The sequence below is a fragment of the Desmodus rotundus genome, chromosome 3 (assembly GCF_022682495.2).
Source record: "Desmodus rotundus isolate HL8 chromosome 3, HLdesRot8A.1, whole genome shotgun sequence".
In the NCBI taxonomy this organism is placed as follows: Eukaryota; Metazoa; Chordata; class Mammalia; order Chiroptera; family Phyllostomidae; genus Desmodus; species Desmodus rotundus.
In genome coordinates, this window is record NC_071389.1 from 179366422 (window position 1) to 179384903 (window position 18482).

The following is an 18482-nucleotide window of genomic DNA, read 5'->3' on the forward strand; positions in this document are numbered from 1 at the left end:
CGAGGAAGAGCTTACACGATGAGGGGTTTCCCATGTGCGTAAGTGCGGGGAGATGGTGCAGGAGAAAAGCAGAGAGAGAGAGAGAGAAGCCTGGCAGCCCCTTTTCTTGTTATCAGTCACCGTTTGCGCTACCACGCCTTAATTAGGGCTCTCTACTCTGACCCCTCCCTGAATCCTTAACATGATTCTTTGAGAAGTCTGAATCAAAAGGTTTAAGGAAGAAGCCAAAATATGAGAAACTTGGTTATCCACAGACACGTTCACAGAGGCAACTGCACAGATTTTCTTTTCAAGAAAAAAATTTATTGTTTTTAGTCTATTTCCAAAGCCCTAACTAAATTACCCCTTCCCCTAGATTTATCTTCCAGGAAGACATCCTTATCTTCCCTGTATCGTCCTCTTCCACCATCTCTTCTCTGGAGAGTCTCCTGAAGGGCTAAACCGCATGTCCTCCCCAGTGATCTTTCCCATGGCATTCCTCCTCTGTGTGATAATCCCTAGCCTTCTCCCCCAACCCTTTATTTTGGCATCTAAGTATCTGTGACGCAGTCAAAAGTAGCTGAGCTTCAGGCCTGCTCATCTGTTAGCCACTCACTAGACAGTTGAGAGAAATCAAGTCACTTGATTGAATGAGGTCTGCTTTAAGAGGGAGAAGAATGCTGTCCAGAAGAATAATGTCATGGAGGATTAATGTAGCCTCTTTCCAACATCTGTCCTGGGCGGGGGGCAGCAGGGGGAACAAAAACAAAGACGGAAGAGCGCATCATGATACTCAGAAAGTCTTCACAATTACTGAGGAGCTTTTTCCTACTTAAAAAAAGTTTCACAAATGCACGATGAGATTATTAATGGTGTTATCTCAAGGGAGTAGAATCAAGTAATCTTCACTTTTGTCTTAGTATTTTTGTGTAACAAAAGTACATAATGTAAAACTAATTAGGAAATTATTCATTTCCTCATTAATTTCCTATCAGGAAGTAAAACCATGTTGTTTTTAAAAATCACATAGAACCCCCTCATATACAAATGACACTTAACTTTTTCTGATGTGAACTATGGAGATTGTTAGAGTCTCTCTTCAAGATTTCAGGACAAAAAAGAAAAGCCCACTTTCTATCAAAAATAAGCTTCCAAAAGACAATAACAGTAACTCAGAAGAAGGTCCCCTTAACTACAGAATACTACCACCCTACCCCAAAAGCCCACCCTCCTCTCTTCTGGCCTTACCTCACTCACAGGGATCAGAATACTGAATTGTTGCCTGTTCATCTGTGAAAAGAAATGACATTCTATGACATTGTAGGCTTCACGCATTCGAGAGAAAATACTTCATAAAAGCTACTGCTTTAGCCCTTTTCAAAGGGTCCCTACAGGTTACATTCAGAATTACAGGAAGGTTCCAGTCACTGATATTGGCACTCTTGTGGTAAATTATGAATCCCAGCAAGAATAGCCTTTAGAGAACAATGGCTCATGTTTTTCTTTTGGTCTGTGGGCCACATCCTATAAAATATCTCTAATGCAGGTGACTTTTTAAAATGGCATATAACTGAATTAAAGTATTTTAAGAGATTGGATAATGTAATTATATGCTATTTGCCATGGGAAGCAATATTTGTAAAATTAGGAGAGATACTTTAAAGAATAAGGCAGAACCGTGTTGGGAGATGCAGGTCAAGCTCACCTTACCTGGTAAGTAGTAATCATAGACTTTGACGGCTGCTGGTTTCAGGTTTGTGACTAACACACTTTGGCTGATGGTGAAGGTGTAGGTCTGAGTCTTCTTGTCGAGCTATGGGGAAGATACACAGCGTCACATTAACACTGAAGTGAAAATAACACTCTGTGTAATGTGGAGGTTAAAAGCCTCTTGTCTTCACACAGATTTTCCAAAACCCTTCCATCCGTCCCTTCTGCTCAAAGGTACTGACCTGGGCTGACTTTCTGGCTCTTTCTCCTCAGCATCTTACAGCTTCCTGGCCCCTCTGTAAAAGGCTTCCCTACATCCATGGTCTACTTTAACCCACGGCTTCCCCGCTAAATAAATTGAAGTGGCCGAAGAAACAGAGACATTTCTCCAATAGCTCTATGCTCCCTCCTGGACTTGGACAGGCCACTCTGTCACTCCCTACTCAAAAATATGTGCACATGAAAGCATCATAAACCTTACGAAAATGTTTAACATCATGATTTCAGGGTTGTTCAAAGGAAGCTATACCGGACTCACTCAAAATACAAAACCCTGGCTCTCTGGGAGATAAGAAAACCACAGTTTGATGAATGAGGTGGTGTGAGGGAAGGGGGCTGGAAACAGATGTTAGTAAAAATAGTCAATTTTCACTGGAGTTACTCTTGTCTGTCAACTATACAATAAAGTGACTTCTGTTCCCTGTGTTGAATAAAATATGATAAAATAGATAAAATAGGCATTTGTAACAATTTTTAGAAGATTACTAGTCCTAGAGAACTTGTTTTGTTGATGTGAAAGGTGACAAGCAATGTCAAATATTAACATTATATATTTTCAAAAGACTTTAGTTATTTATTTTGAGAGAAAGGGGAGGGAGGGAGAAAGAGAGGGAGAGAAACACTGATCATCGATGTGTGAAAGAAACATCAATTGGTTGCCTCTTGTTCACCCCCAAATGGGGACCTGGCCCGCTACCCAGGCATGTGCCCTCACAGGGAATCGAACCGGCGTTCTTTCGGTTCACAGGCTGGTGCTCAATCCACTGAACTACACCAGCCAGGGCACTCGGAATATTTTTACATGCCTTAGATAATTTAATTTTTTCAGTAGCTGAGGTAAATAACTGTTTTTACCACTACGCACACTCATTTTACAACAGAGTAAACACACACCCAACAACGTGCAGGCGATGCGAGAACCAGGATTTCAACCCAGGCAGTTCGGCATCGAAGCCTCTGCCATTAACGCCTAGCCTACACTCTCCAGCGGTAAGGCTGCAGGTGGCTGCCGAGCACTTGCCATGCGGCCAGTCAGAAGTGAGATGTGCTGGAAGAGTAAAATACAAACTGGATTTCAAAGATGTAGTAAGAAAAAATAAAGAATAAAGAGACTTCATTAACACTTGCTATATTAATTATATGGTGACATAAAAATATTTGGGGTCTATACGGTTAAATAACATATATTTACATTAAAATTAATTTTATGTTTCTCTTTACTTTTTACAGTGTGCCATTAGAAAGTTTTAAATGGCACAGACGGCTCGCATTTGGTGTCTGCGAGGCAGCGCCGCCCCGAAGGACACGAGGCTATTTTGCCGTGTACCAGCATGGAGGCAGAATTCATTGCGTGGCTGCGAACTCATTCTCTCAGGACCCTCATCCCTGCGCATGGCACGCTAGTATACACAGATTAGAAGGGAATTTGCGAAACATAAACAATCAAGCTCTTTGGTCCAGTTCTTGAATACCTACCTCTTCCAAGTAAATGTTAAGTGTGTCAGCTCCAGACTCGACCTTCTTCACCAGTGGTTGCTGGAGAAGCTGAATAAGAGAGAAAGAAAAAGGCAGACTGAGACCCAGAGCCCTCCCTGTGCCCCAGGGGAATCTCCCAAAGCTCCATCACGATGACGGAAACCACGTATACTTGGAAAGGTAAGAAAAGGAACAAAGACTATTCCAGGTTCCATTTCATATCTGGTGCACCTTTGTGGTTCATTTAGATAATGCAATTATGAGTTGTGTATCTACACTATGAAGCCATCTTACCAGCTTTTTAATGATAACATTAGGTCCCCTGGGAGCTATTAAATGAAGAAAAGAGAAGTGACTTACCAACTGATTGGTGCCCTCCGTGGGGCTGAACCCAGAAAGCATCTTCACTTCCACAATGGCCATGTTGGAAGAGCTGCGACTCCCCACATAACTGAGGGCAGAAAGAAGCAAGCCTTTGTGAGCCCACGATTTTCCCTCTCAGCCGACTCTATCCCAACACACACACAAACACACACATACACACACACACATCCCAACTCCGCTTCTATGATCCAGGTGCCCCCACCTCAGCCTCTGCTCTCCTCACCTGGTGTGGATCGTGAAAGTCAGGGATCGAGGTGAAGTTGGTTGGTCACATAAAGCTTTTCCCATTTCCACACTAAGACTAAAGGTCTCCACATTTTTGGGAGGGAGAATATTGTATCTCAGCACCGTCTAGTGGGAATAAATAAATTTGAGTTGAGAAGAACTTTAGAAATTGTACAGTCAAAACTACTTTCATTATAAATGAGGCACATAGACAGAAGGTCCTACTTCAGGCGAAGATGCCCTCGGACTCCCCTTTCCAACACACACTCGTTCTCTTGGATCTCTCCTTACCTGCACATAGACACAGCCCTGGCCCGTGGCCTCCAAGGTGTACACTCCAGGGACATTGGGCAGAGTCTCTTGCTGAAATACCAACCGGTTGGCAGCCTGAACACTGAAAGAGCGCTGGAAATTCTCAGCAGATTTTACAGCCAGGTTGACTTCCTCGGATGGCATGTAGGCAGTGGTGGCATATTTGGCAAGAGCTTGGAGAGCAACTACAGTATCCTGAGGGAAATGATCAAGCATATGGTTACCGTTTTGTGAGCCATTGGAATTAACCTCAAACACTATACCCTACAAGTCTGGTGGCGGTTTGCTAGCTTAGATGATAAATCTTTTAAATATCTAAGAACCACATTCCCGAGCACTAGGGAAGCTGATATAGAAATCATAGTGTCTCGCTTGTATAGAAAAATCTCCATCAAGTTACTGTTGAACATCCATAGGTCAGTAGGCTAATCTCATACGTTCATATCCGTCAACCAAACCTAGCTTCAAAATGGGCTGTTGTTAGAAGCAAGTGGATAACCGTTCAGTATACGTTTTACAGTTTCCTTATTTGAGGAGGAGACAGCAGCAACTGGATAGCCCTAGAAATTACACAGTTTTCATATTATTTAACTGTAATAATCTTTTATGGCACAGTTGGAAAGGGTATTAGGAAATTCTTCCAAACCAGCCAAGGTTTCTTAGCCATTATGCCATGTGATGACCTTCTCTTCATCTGTGAATAAGACAGGTACCGTATTTTTTGGATTATAAAACACATGCCCCAAATTTAGGAGGAAAATGGGGGTGCGTCTTATAGTCCGAATGTAGTTTACCTGGGTCACTCGCTGGGGGGAGGGGGGTACTGTGGAGCAGGGGTTTTTTTTTTCCTATTTCCCTCCTCTAAAACCTAGCTAGGTGCGTCTTATGGTCCGGTGTGTCTTATAGTCCGAAAGATACTATAACCTGTCACTAAGACTGCGCAGCATCATGTACTTCAAACCTATTCATTCTGAAACCATTTGATCTTTATTTATATAAACTGTGACTAGGGGAAAGAAAAAAAGAATGAGGTGTTCGGCAAAACTGTCATATCTCACTGTGTTGAGAATTTCTACAGGCTTGACACTTAGTAAAATACCTACTACTGAATAAAGGAACCCACTTCCTCCTATCCCAAATGAAAAAGAACAGTCACATTTAGACATTACACTATCACATAAAAATAAGAAGACATGTCACCACCCTGGGGAAGCTGTGAACAAGTTATACCTGTGCAGCTTGACAACTTTGTTGTCTACCCTCTGTGAACTAGAGCCACGGAGGTCTTCACTGCTTGGACATGTGAAGCAATTCAAGGAATGGGACACAACATCAGCCCAGAAAGCTGAGGTGGGTGATATATAACTTCTTAGAATAGCCAAGGATTTTATTGAGAAACAAATCTGACATATATCTGTCACTGAGGGTTCTCAACATTTGGTCCACTGCTCTTTAAAATTATATATTATAATTATTTAGGGCTCAACAAGAAGGAAGTCTTTCCTAATATTTGGTCAAGAATTTCCCTGAAATAAGGAAGCAGAATCCTATATAATATTTTAAAGTTCCAATTGAATTATTCCCACGCTCCAGCTCAGTGCACCTAACATCTTTACCGAACACTACCTATTAGAATCTGTTCATTGCTCCACGCCTAAATTACATGTTATACCCTCAATAAAACTGGCCCTAATTTCAACTAGAATATAATCTCTCTGTGTTTTCTTGTTTACTTCTATATGCTTAGCAACTTGGACATGGTATGTGTTAACATTTGCAGAATAAATGAATTAATGATGACTTTCTTTGTTATCATCTGATCATTTTTATGTCGTTACTTACATTTGTCATGCCCTTTTCCCCCTACTGCCACCCCACTAATTCAATTTCTCCTTCACTCTAACCTAAATAAATGAAATAAGCTCCTGACCACTTCAAATCCAGGATTTCCAGCTTCTAAATCATTCTATTCACCAAGGGACAGATTGATCTTTCTGAAACAAATTAATAGCTCCTCAGTATTAGGCACAAACTTGAGTCTGATATGCAAAGCCTTTCATAATATGAACCTACCCTGCCTTTCCAACCTAAGTCCCACTATGCTTCAGGTAAACCAGTTTTCCCAACAGCTACTCTATACTTTGGCAAATGGGTGTCTCTATTCACACCGTTTCCACTTCCTTTCAATAGTTGCATACCAAAATTTTACATGTTCTTTTAGACCTACCTCAAATGCCATTCCCCTGTGAAGACTTTTATCCCTCAAGCTGGTGTGAGCTCCCTCCCCTTTGTGTTTCTTTCTTTTTAATTTTTTTCTCTTTTTTGTATTCAATATTTTGTGTCTTTTGTATATTTCTTATACAACCAGACCCTGCTTTGTAATATATAGATTTTTTTCTAACTTTCCTTTTAGAATGTAAACTTTTTAGACTATATCTCCCTAGCTTTTCAGTACCTGAAATAGTAGAAGGTATGCCCATAAAAATCTTCCTTTTATCCTTAGACCCCATGGTGAGCTTTCTAATTCGGTAGTATGTAAATTTAGCAATAATTGTATATGTCCTCTTTACATGTAAAACATGACTCTCATGTCTCATACTCTGCAAAGAAAGAGCATTAAATGAACAAAGTGCTACTTATGTGCTCATATGACCCAGTTTATAACTGCTTCTATTACTTTCACATGCTTTTACTCCCTCTCTATAGAATTACAAGTGCCCAGACGTACAGGGCAAGAGCAATAGTTTTTTCCTCCGTCTCCACATGATAGGCGCCATTAAGAGAACAGGCTCTTTACCTGAGTGGAAGAGAAGCCCCCATATGCATTGCGTTGCTTGGCCAACCAAGCCACTATACCAGTGGCCTTGGCTAACTCCTTTTGAGTCAGGCTGGCTTTGCTAAGCCAGGCCAACAATACATATGCCGTGAGTTCCACATCGACAGCCTCAAGCTTCAACCAAGGGCTGTCATCCAATGACCGAGTAGGTTTCTGGCTCCAGTGAATGGACTCCCCTACGGACAAAGAAGCATAAGTAGGAAGGTCTCGAAAGGAAATGGTTTTCTCATATTCACTTTGTAAACGTGTGTGTGTGGATATTCACACATAATTCCCCAAAGTAAAGCTGGGAGCATCAATACGTGCCTCCAGAAATTATAGGAAAACAGCCCTCATTAATCTATAAATTCTAATGCTAATGGAGATAGGTAGGTAGAAACTTCTTAAAAGAATCTTATATGTTTGGGGCATGTTTTTGACTAACAAAATTTTATTAATTTTTAGTATTTATTTTACTTAAAGGCTTAACATTTTAAGAAGAATAAATATGACAGAGCATGCCTAAGAACTCTGAGAAACCACAGAAGAAACGTTAATGAGGGCGAGCAAATAGAGAATGAGACCAGATCAAAGCTCTAGGGCCCTGGCTGGGTAGCTCAGCTGCTTAGAGCGCCATCCTGCTACCCCAAGGCTGCAGGTTGGATCTCCAGTCAGGGCACATACAAGAACCAACCAATGGATGCATAAATGAGTGAAACGACAAACTGATGTTTGGTTGTGTCCCCCCCCACCTTTTCTATCTCAAACAAAAATGAGAAGAGTGAAAGCTAGAAGTCTAATTAAATATGTTTATTGATAATAAATGAATAACCCACAGGGGGCAATCTAACTGGAACAACATAGCAGAAAACATGTGAACCTGCAATGCAAGATAACGGACAAGAGATAATCACATTAAATCACACACCCTGGGACAGGTGTCACTCTCTGAAACACCCAAGTCATGACCCAAAACCACCCACAGGCCACATGACAGGGCAGCTCAGCAATGACATTTGTACAAAAGAAGCTGCAATTAAATTTTTTCCCAGAAGTATAATTTTAAATACACAGCTAGATTAATACAGTGCATTAATATTTTATTTATAAGATCTGTTAGAATATCAAATATTATCCTATATACATCCATAGTTTTAAAGGGACCTTGAGAAATCTCTAAGTTTTAGTCTTACCCCATCAACTTCAATGATCTTACACCAAAGAATTATTAAACACCTGCAAAAGGGTGATTCCACAATTCCAAGAAGTTTTCTGACTAGCTTCTAACATCCATTTTCTCTTTACATTAGAAGCGTAACAGTGCCTTTGAGGACGTGCATGGGCTTTCCCACAAAACTCTCAACAATCATTTTATGACAATAACTCTTCCTAAAATGAATCCTAGAATTGAATATATGTGGGACTATGAAGACTAGGAAAAATTATAGATAATTCACAGCATATTTTCAGTTTCCAAAAACTCATAACATGACCACATACCTGAGATGATAGCCTGCTGATCTAACTGTTCCAGAAGAATGTTTCTGATGTCCGTCTCCCCAGCCAGAGAGAAAGTATAAGCTAGTAGGGCCTGAGTGTAGAGGTTGGTGGCGGAGGGAGCAGAATTCTTGAGACACTGCAGACCCCGACTCACCATTGGGTCCTAAAAAATGAAAGAGAAGTGAATTTACAAGGCACTTCTTATAAAATGGGAAGTGACAAGGAAATCATCGTATCTCCTTTGAGTTCAAAAGGCTGACTAGGGACAAAACTAGGTAAATTTCTCTAGAAATAGGCAAGATAACATGACCATAGAGAAGAGGAGCCAGAGAAACTCACATCTATGGTCTTTTTCATCTCCAGCAAGGCAGCTGTGATATAGGCGGTCAAGGAGGTCTCGTCATCAACACCACCCTGGAGGAAAAGCAGCGTGTGCGAATGACAAAACAGTCTCCCTCCCCGCATTGGATAGATTATTTAAAACAAACACACACACACACACACACACACACACACACACACACTCCTTTCCACAGGCTGACAGCAGCCCCAAGCCTCCAGGACACACAAGGAGGGGGAACTGGCTGGATTTCAACAACAGCACAACCTTAAACAGAAGCCTGAGAGAGGTAACAGGAGGTCGTCAGCTCCCCAGGAGAAGGGGTTAGAAACAATGAGAGATTAAAAATGAAGGGGAGAGGGATAAAAAGACTCTTATTCTCAGATTCTTACAAAATCTGAGCCTCCTCAAGTGGATGTGCCCTCATACAACACAAAACCCACCTCTTCCCCTGGGGAAATTAAGTGACACCTTCCCTGTTTAATGTCTTTCACAGAAAGATTTAGCAAGCTTTTAAAAATATTTCATCTAAATTATTATCCTTATTGTGTAGATAAAAGGAAAAAAAACACATAAAAGGGTTAAGTAGCCCTTGTTGAAGATTGCACAGCTACTCATCAGGGCTGGGATTTGAACCCAGGGAGTTTAACTCTGGAGCTCCCGTGCAGACCGCTAAGATTGACTACACATGTGATAGTCGATAGACTAGCCAGCCGGCTCTCATCAGAAAGGGGCAGAAAATCCTCTGGGGCTTGTTCCAGTCAGGTCCTGGCTTGTACTACTCCCGGGTATATTTGACACAGTATAAGAGCAGAAAGCTGCTTGGTAGGGGGAGGGGCACCGATCAGATTCTGCTAAGGAATACTAACAAATCTTACACTGAATTTTCTTTTTCTCAATGCTCCAGACCTTTATTCCAGGTCCTACAACACCTAGAATACCACTCTGAATAATTTCTCTAGGACGTTCATACAAATCTTCCTTTCACAGGTTTGTTCTGAATTGAACAAGTTATCCTGCAGCATCAACACCTCCCGCTGTGTTTGGGAGGGGACAGGCAATGTAGTGAGAGGGCCATAGCCGTGCCTCTGGAGTCCAGTTGCTGTAGTTCAAATTAGTCCTACCACTCATTAGCATTCACCTGGGGCAAGTTACTTAATCTCTGAACCTTAGTTTCTTCATCTGTAACATGTGATTACGAGTGGTATATCAGTTCCTAGCTCAGTGATTTGTTGTAAATACTACATGATATCAAATAGACAAAGTACTTAGAACAATGTCCGGCAGAGAGTAAAACCCTTTTACAAAAGACACTGGGCTGCCTGTTAGTCCCCACCAAAGCAAATGGCTTTGCCTCAGATTTAGAGAGATAGTAAAAGGCTCAGAAATATTTTAGTCTGGCGGTTATCAAACATTAGCAAGTATCAAAATGGTTACAGGCATGTAAAGTAAAGCTTAGGGCATATAGTGAATAATATTGTAATAACTATACATGGTACCAGGTGGGTGCAAGACTTATTAAGGGGGTCAGTTATATAAATGTCTAACCACTATAGTATATACCTAATATTAATATAATATCAAATATCAACTGTAATGAAAAAATAAAAATATTTTAGAATTAAAATATAAATAATCAAACCTAAAAAACTGTAGCAAGTATCAGAATCACAAGGGCTTATTAAAACACAAATTTTGGTCCACACACCCAGTTTCTCAAAGTAGGTCTGGGGCAGGGGCTAGAATTTGTATTTCAAGCAAGTTCTTAGACGACGCTGATGCTGTGGGTCTGGGATCACACTTTGAGAACCAAGTTCTAGTACATGTTCTCATTTTACAGACCTGGAACCTGAGGCTCAGAATGGTTAAGTATATTGACCAAGTTGCCCAGAGACTACGCTGAGTGAACAACACCAGCTCCCAGGCCAGTGCTCGTCTGGCTCTGCCCCAACAGAGCTACAAGTCCTCCCAGACGCAGTGGTGGGCAGCCGGCCCCGGGCAGGTCCACACCTTCATAGCCGTGTGAATGAGCTTCCCCACATTGGCGTAGCAGCCGCTGGGGAGCTGGTTTCCCTCCATCCACTTGAGTGCATCTTGGATGTTCTTGTCATCAATGAAAATGAATTCCTGAGCTTGGCCAAAGCATTTGGTGACAAAGGCTGTCAGCCTATATGGGTAAAGAGGGAAACATTGCGTGAAGGGGGATTTGTAGGTGAGGGTGCAATAGTTCTATAGTTTATTCTGGTGTACGGTTCCAGGAGGAAAGTTGAAGAAATACGATGCCCTGGAAAGCCTGGAAAAGGGAGGCATTTATAAGCATTAATAGGGACAAATACTGGGGAGGCACAAGGTCAGAGAGAAAAACCATTCATGCAGCTGAAGTAAGCAGAATGAAAGAGGTGGAGGAGAGAGCGCAAGAAGGAATGGGCTTAAAGAGACAGGAAGAGGGATAGTTCCACTCAGGGATTATGCTCCAGGGTACAGAATGCATTGAGCATTGGGCAATATTACCATGTGTTTCCATTTCCATCCTGCTCCCCAAAGGCACTGTATGAGCCATTGCTGTGTTTGTACATTAGCTCCTTCTGGTACCCTGGGAAGCCAGATGTGGTTTTAGATCACAGTGACAACTTCAAAAAACACCCCCATGGCTTTCAAAGATGTGAGACATTTCAGGGGCTGAACCTCCCAGTATCTTATCAAGCTATCGTTGGCCCTCAAGAAGGTGTCCTGGAAGAAAGATCAAACCAACCCACCTTGCTCCAGGAAACCAACTGCTCGGGACCTGATTTCCTTGGTCAGCAGCCCTGACTTCTCCAGGTACTGCAAGACATAGATGATGGGAGCAAAAAGCACCATGTTCTGCTCCCCACAGCCACGGGGCATCTGCACCAAATTGTCCAGGTTCTGCAGGGCTGTGCCCATAATGTCTCCTGGGATCCAAAAAAAAAAAAAAGGGAGAAAGAAGGTGGTGATAGAAGAAGTTGTTTAAGAGTTGTTATCATTCGCTTAACACACATTAGCTGTCACTCAGTGAATATCTACTCTGTGGCCTGAGAGACCGCAGTAAGTCAAACACAGTCTCCACATCTAAGAGCTCACAGTCAGATGGGGCAAACAATTACAATACGTTACAATTGTAATTCCTTATAAACAAAATAATATAGTACTACCATATGGGGAATGCACAAGATGCTGCAGTATACAGAGGGGTACCTAGACCACCTGAGGGAGTTTAGGGCTTTTAAAAACCATGTCACTGGAGATGATGAGTGATGTAACACAACCTGCAATACTTAAACTCAATCTCTAAGTTCCCCCACTGCATATAAGTACACCACCTTCCAAGTCACCAGGTCCCTCCCAAGCACACACAATCTGATACCATTTTTCCAGGTATATTTACTGACCCCTCGTATAGTTCATAAGCCAGAAAGCCTGAACTAAATGACACATGAACACCTGTATTTCATCCATGGAGTTCTCTTCAAATGTATAAAATACGTACTGAATATCAACCACATTTCAGGAACTTTGGTAGGCACAGAAACAAAAAAGATATGGCCCTTGTCCTCAAGGACTTCACAATGCACCGTAGGAGACAGACAGGGAGCTGGAGTACAGTTATAGTATTGTAAGTGCTACCCCAGAGGTATGAATCAAATACAGTCAAAATGGACAAATTTTAACCTGGAGGAGATTTGGGAAGGGAGTAAGAGTAAAGAAAGAACCCAACATGTTTAGGGCTCCTACTATAAGCTAGGTATTGTGCTGGGGACTTCATATCAACCTTTACACCCATCCTGAGTGGTAGGTTATTATCACAGCCTTACAAAGGGAAAAGAAGGATCAGACTTGTTCATTAACTTGTTCAAGGTCACACGGCTGGTAAATGGTACAACTGGGATTCTAACTCAGGTTAACGTGATTTTCAAGCTCATGCTTTTCCATTCACTCTGTCTCCTTGCCCAAAGGAATAAAGCGCCCTGCCTATGCAAATATGGTCAAACCTTCTCCAAACCATACTCAAATAGATAAATTCCTCATTTTTAAATGGTTGCTGTAAACGTTTTGTCTCCCCTCCACCCAACTGATAGACAACATAAATCTACATACATATCAAGCTTCGGTGACCTTCGGTTTCCTCCTGCTCAGACCCCTTTCTGTTTTCAACTAGAGTCTAGGTCTGTCTAATCCCAGCTGTACTATTATGTACCGGCTGTACTGCCCACCATACAGGCTCTTTTCCCTTCGTCACTTCTAATCCACCACACCTTCCTTCAGATAGGTTCACGTGCCCACCCCACTGCACACCTTGGCAGCCTCTCGCTCCATTTTTCCTTTGTGAGCCATGAGTCTCTAACTGCTTACCCAGAACAGTAACATAAGCCTTGGTTGAATCAGGAACAACATCTGCAGGGACTTCCAGGGAAATGGATTCTGCGGCTACTTTTCCTGTGAGAGGCAGTGAAAACAATGAAACAATAGGAGGTAGGAGGTGGAAATAGTGGGGTTCTCCAGCCCAAACCATAGGAAAACTTTTCATAACCCAGGGTTTTCTGGACACAGCACTTTCTGTGGGATGGAGGCATTTTTAACCTATTCACAGTAATCTTTGCTGAAAATATATTCCAAAGAGAGCCATGATTGTGGTGTACATTTTCTCTTCATCCTGCCTCCCAGCTAATTGGCCCCTTCTGGGATGGCACCCCTGGGTGCCCCCATACCTTCTCGTCCTGATATTCCTCCTTTTGCCTAAGAATATCTCCTGTTTCCTAAGGGAATTCTCACCACCAGCCCCTCTCTGAGTGCACCTACCTTTGGGGCACAGCAATGAGCTGCGGGTCTTCTCCACAAGGACGCCCTCGGGCTGACATAAAGAGAGACAATGATGGGTAAAGACAATGAAGATGAATCTCATGGCAGGTGGCACTGAAGGCATAAGCAGGGGAAGGAAAATGGGAAGAAGCCCTCCCTGTGCCCTCCCGGCTTCTCTCAGAGCTAGAGAAAACACAGCATCTCTTTGAGGCTCAGGAGGTTTCCATTCCAAACCAGGGACGAGCCTCTCACTAAAATGCTTTCTGGGCAAAGGCAAGAGCTAAGGACAAGTTTGGGAAACTTCCAAGAAGCAGGATGACAACAGGGTTTATAACTGGACAGAAAAGCAGGTAATGATGACTTCAGGGATTTTAATAAAAAAAACTGACATTCATTGAGTGTCTGTGAAGCACCAGACACCAATAAAGTATATTAGATGTTTTCATAGACCATTGATATGGGTTAAGTAAATCATTCAAGTTAGAAAGGGGTGAGGGAAGAAGAAAGGTGAGCTACCAAATTGGAGCTGGAAAAAGGCTGCTGTGAGAAACTAACTTGTATGTTAGACACACACAGAACACCCCTGTCTGTAACTCTGAAGCTAGGCCTGCAGAAAACTCACCTTGACCAAAACTGGTTTGATGAGTGTGTCACTCCGGCCTTTTTCTGGAACAAACCCTTTCTGGCCCCTACACAGTTCATTGCTATCCAGAATCTTAGTAGTGATAGTAAAGTTTACGTGACCTGAGAAGAAAGAAGGATAAAGGAATTACCAGAGGTACCAATGAGGTCTCTTCCCCTCTGGACCAGTGCTTCTTAAATTTTTTAAACTTTTATTTTTTATTTTTACTGATTTAAAAGAGAGAGAAACATTGATTTGTTGTTCCACTTATTGATGCATTCATTGGTTGATTCTCGTATGTGCCCTGACCGGGGATCAAACCCAGAACCTTGGCATATCGGGACAATGCTCTAACCAACTGAGCTACATGGCCAGGACCAGTGCTTCTTAAATTTAATGACACACACATCACCTGGGGATCTCGTTATAATACAAACTTTGGTTCAGGCAATCTGGGGTAAGGGCCTGCATTCTACATTTCTAACAAGCTCCCAGTTGATGTGAATGATACTGGTCCAGTGTAGAGGAACAGAGACCGTGGAATGAGCTTAGACATGGATCCTCTCCTAGTCAAGACCTTCTGATGAGAACATAGCTTGATTGGCACTTCATGAGAGACCTTGAGCCAAAGGCACCCAGCTAAGCTGCACCCAGATTACTAACCCACAGAAACTGTGTGATAATGTTTGTTTTTTTGAGCCACTAAATTGTAGGGTGATTTGTGAAGCAGCACCAGGTAACCATTACATTAAAAGACTGTACTTTGAGTTGCAAGGGTTTAATCCATGAGCAAATGATACCTCCTAGAGTTAGTATGATGATGAAATGACTTAATACATGTAGAGCAGTTCAAACAGTGCCTGGCCCAGATGAGTAACATGGCCACAGAGCCCTTCTCCTGGCATAAATATTAAAAAGCTCCCCCTTTCACACTACAGTAGGACAGTGTGGATAATTGTTTAGGTTATCTATCAGAGAGTATTTGCTTATTTATTTGTAACAGAGACTTAGGAAGGGGAAAAATAGAGGCTAATAAAAAGAAAAGGAAAGAGGAAACAAAGCAAATGCAGTGGAGGAAAGGATGGGGTTCTCAAACTCAGAGCTTCCGCTGTGTGCTTTCCTTCTCTTACCCAGTTTGATAGCTGTGATATTCCAGTGATAGGTTTTTGCTTCATCAGCACAAAGACAGCTGGAGGCCTGAGAATCTATCCATGATTCCACCTGGTATTCCTCTGAGTTAGCCAGGTTCGTCTGAACCTGGAGAGAATGTTTAAGCAATAAAGGATATAAGGAAAGGAGACAGAACTCACAGGCTTAGGAAAACATGGGGGCCAAGACACCAACATCACATCTCTTTCCCAGGGAAAGTGGTATGCTTCCAAAGTAAGGAAAACTTACAGTGGAGGCTGTGGTTTCGAGGATGGCACCCGTTTCCTGTACCCCCAGTTCTTACCCTGATGCAATCCTTTAGATAATTGAAGATAGTGGCAGTAAGATGAAAGGATTCCCCACGAACTACTGAGTAAGGGAGAGTCAAATCCACAAAAAATGGCTTGAATGCAATTAGTTCAACAGTGGGTGAAAGACCAAAGCCACTGGACTGAGAGGTACAAAAAGTCATGGCCTTCCACTTGGTGATGGTATCAGGAACGGTGACGTGCACAGCCTCCTTCCCCGAGTTACTGTGAGAATGCAAGAACCCAGGTAAGACAGCAAATGAAAGAGGACATTTGAGAATTAACCTACAGAGTCACCTGCAGAAGTAAATTTTTGTTGCTGCTGTGCCTGCGTGGAAAAGCAGAGGCAACTGAATTGGAGGACCACATGAACCCAGAGTGTGAATCTCCAGGTGAGTGAAGATGTACAAATATGGGATAAGGGAGGTGCCTGAGTATGTTGGAGGGAGTAAGCGTGGGTGGGCGTGTGTGTGCAAACGTATCTGAAAGAGAGACCAACGCCCTCTGAGTTGATGAAGATATGGCTTGTCAAAATGAGCAGGTGAGCAGTGAGCAAGACCTAAGCTGATGTCAGTATGTCCCTTTAAGGTCTTGTGGATCCGAAATGAGAATGCACTATCTGTTCTATGTAAATGTGAAGATGTGCGGATTGGTTGTGAGTGATTGTACATGGTTGTATAAGAATTCAGGAAAGAGACATGTTCCCTTGTCCCCATTAAACTTTCTTGGCTTGAGACTTAGACTCATTTAGAGATTATCCGATCCTGAGTTTTCTGCAGACTCCACATAGTATGATCTTGCTATACCATCAAGGTGTCACTTACCCAACAGGAAACAGATCCCAGAGCCAAGTCTCTGGGAAGTACTGGCGGACCTGAGAACCCTCTGACCATATTGATGAAGGTGAGGACCCAAAAGCCAGTGAAGGACCACCGCCTAAGGAGGTTAAGAATAAGGAAATGTTAGAAAACAGAAGACTTCTGTTGTGAAATAAACTGAGGTGAAGGGACTACTAGTCACAAGGCCAGTGACAGACAAGGACATTTGGCCAGGGAATGAATAGATAAGACCTTCAGACTTCAAAAGCCCTCCCCAGATAGAAAGATCCTTGGGAAACTGCCTGCACCCATGATCCACAACCTATTGTCATTCTGAGGCCAGAGGCCCAGAACAAGAACCAGAGGCGAAGAGGGAGCTTTCAGAGTTGCATGATTCTAAATAGCTCAGTGACTCCACACGCTGCAGGGGTAGCTTACCTGCACCCTTTGCGGTGCTGTATTTTAGAGACTGGTGACTGCAATCGACCGGCTTCTTGATTTTGGCGTTGGACAGTACTTTCAGTCCCATGTTCTGATAGGTACGAAAGAGAGCGGAGAATAAAATGCTAAGTCCCTTCCCTTGCAATAAGGGCTACTGCCTAGGAATTGCACTCTCAAAGGGTTCAACCAAGACTTTCTTTTCTTATTAATGTTGACACTGGTGATTATTACACAATACTCAGCCACCAAGATTGGTTCACTTCTGTTCCAGCTAGTGTGAAAGGCTTTCAATTAAACCTACTTCACTGTTAAATATGTTTAATGCTCCTTTCAAATACCAGCCAAAAATATTATTTGATTTAGACTGAACTTTCACAGACCAAGGGCCATGTTAGCTCAATCAATTGAACAAAAATAGAGTGAGCATTATGAAAAATCAGGCATTAGAGAGAATACAAAGATAAACAAGACATAGTTCCTATCAGAGGCCTCTTCATCAGACTGGGGTCACAGCATCCCAACCTCTGTTCATAAAATAGGTGCAATATTTTTTTTTATAATAATAAAATGAGACTGCTGGTCTACCTTCCCTCATTCTCCTTCTTGACTAATCCCATGGAAATCAATATTTGAGGACCCCCGAGAGAGGAAGACTAGGTGTTCAGCCTCTCACAGTGGTTCTCTTTCAGTGAGACTGGGCAACTTCTTCCAGCATAAGAACTAAGAGAGGCTACCTGTCACATCAGGAGTTTCAGGATTTTATCTGTCAGTGCCCACAGGACTCTCTCTGGTTTTTTAGACAGACTTTGCTTTCCCTCTCCCACTACCATTGTTTCTATAAGAACAAAATGGGTGAGAACATCTACCTGGAAAAAACTGAAAAGGTCCCTGCCTGTAGAGAACCAGGGCCTCCACATAACTGAACGCTTGCTCCAACGCTCTTCAGCCACTTGAAGAATGAGGGGTTGGGGAAGGTCCCTAGGGTTGGACACTGGACACTCATCATATTCAGCCACCTGATAGGGGTAGTGACCATACCAGAATGGGAACATCCCATAGACCTGAGATAAAAGAGGAGGAAGAAATAAAGTATGACTCAGTGAGATCAGCTGCAAAACTTCTCTCAGATTCTGGTGTCATGGCTCCCCACTCCCATCTTATTTCTCTTCCTCACTCCACAATTCTTTCTATGTTTATTTTATCATAACCCCTTACTTTTTCTTTTACTTTTTAAATTTTAACCTTTATCTCACCTTTCTTTCATAATTTGTCACTCTTATCTCTTATTTCATCTTTTTTCCTTATC

At 42.4% G+C, this 18482-nt stretch overlaps 1 protein-coding gene across 1 annotated transcript in view; it reads right to left on the bottom strand.

The window, feature by feature from the left end:
• Window positions 1–310: 310 nt before the first annotated feature.
• A2ML1 (alpha-2-macroglobulin like 1) overlaps window positions 311–18482 on the bottom strand; it is a 33207-nt gene continuing 15035 nt past the window's right edge. Inside the window, exons 16-36 of the mRNA XM_024579607.3 lie at window positions 18043–18237; window positions 17174–17267; window positions 16742–16853; window positions 15914–16142; window positions 15591–15717; window positions 14461–14582; window positions 13839–13890; window positions 13392–13475; window positions 11777–11953; window positions 11532–11613; window positions 11031–11187; window positions 9020–9094; window positions 8681–8843; window positions 7163–7377; window positions 4345–4560; window positions 4052–4179; window positions 3805–3895; window positions 3445–3513; window positions 1690–1792; window positions 1228–1269; window positions 311–715 (exon numbers count right to left, since the gene is read on the bottom strand). Of these exons, the coding sequence (XP_024435375.3) occupies window positions 1229–1269; window positions 1690–1792; window positions 3445–3513; window positions 3805–3895; window positions 4052–4179; window positions 4345–4560; window positions 7163–7377; window positions 8681–8843; window positions 9020–9094; window positions 11031–11187; window positions 11532–11613; window positions 11777–11953; window positions 13392–13475; window positions 13839–13890; window positions 14461–14582; window positions 15591–15717; window positions 15914–16142; window positions 16742–16853; window positions 17174–17267; window positions 18043–18237 (2532 nt within the window). The 3' untranslated portion in view covers window positions 311–715; window position 1228. The remainder of the gene's footprint in view (window positions 716–1227; window positions 1270–1689; window positions 1793–3444; window positions 3514–3804; window positions 3896–4051; window positions 4180–4344; window positions 4561–7162; window positions 7378–8680; window positions 8844–9019; window positions 9095–11030; window positions 11188–11531; window positions 11614–11776; window positions 11954–13391; window positions 13476–13838; window positions 13891–14460; window positions 14583–15590; window positions 15718–15913; window positions 16143–16741; window positions 16854–17173; window positions 17268–18042; window positions 18238–18482) is intronic.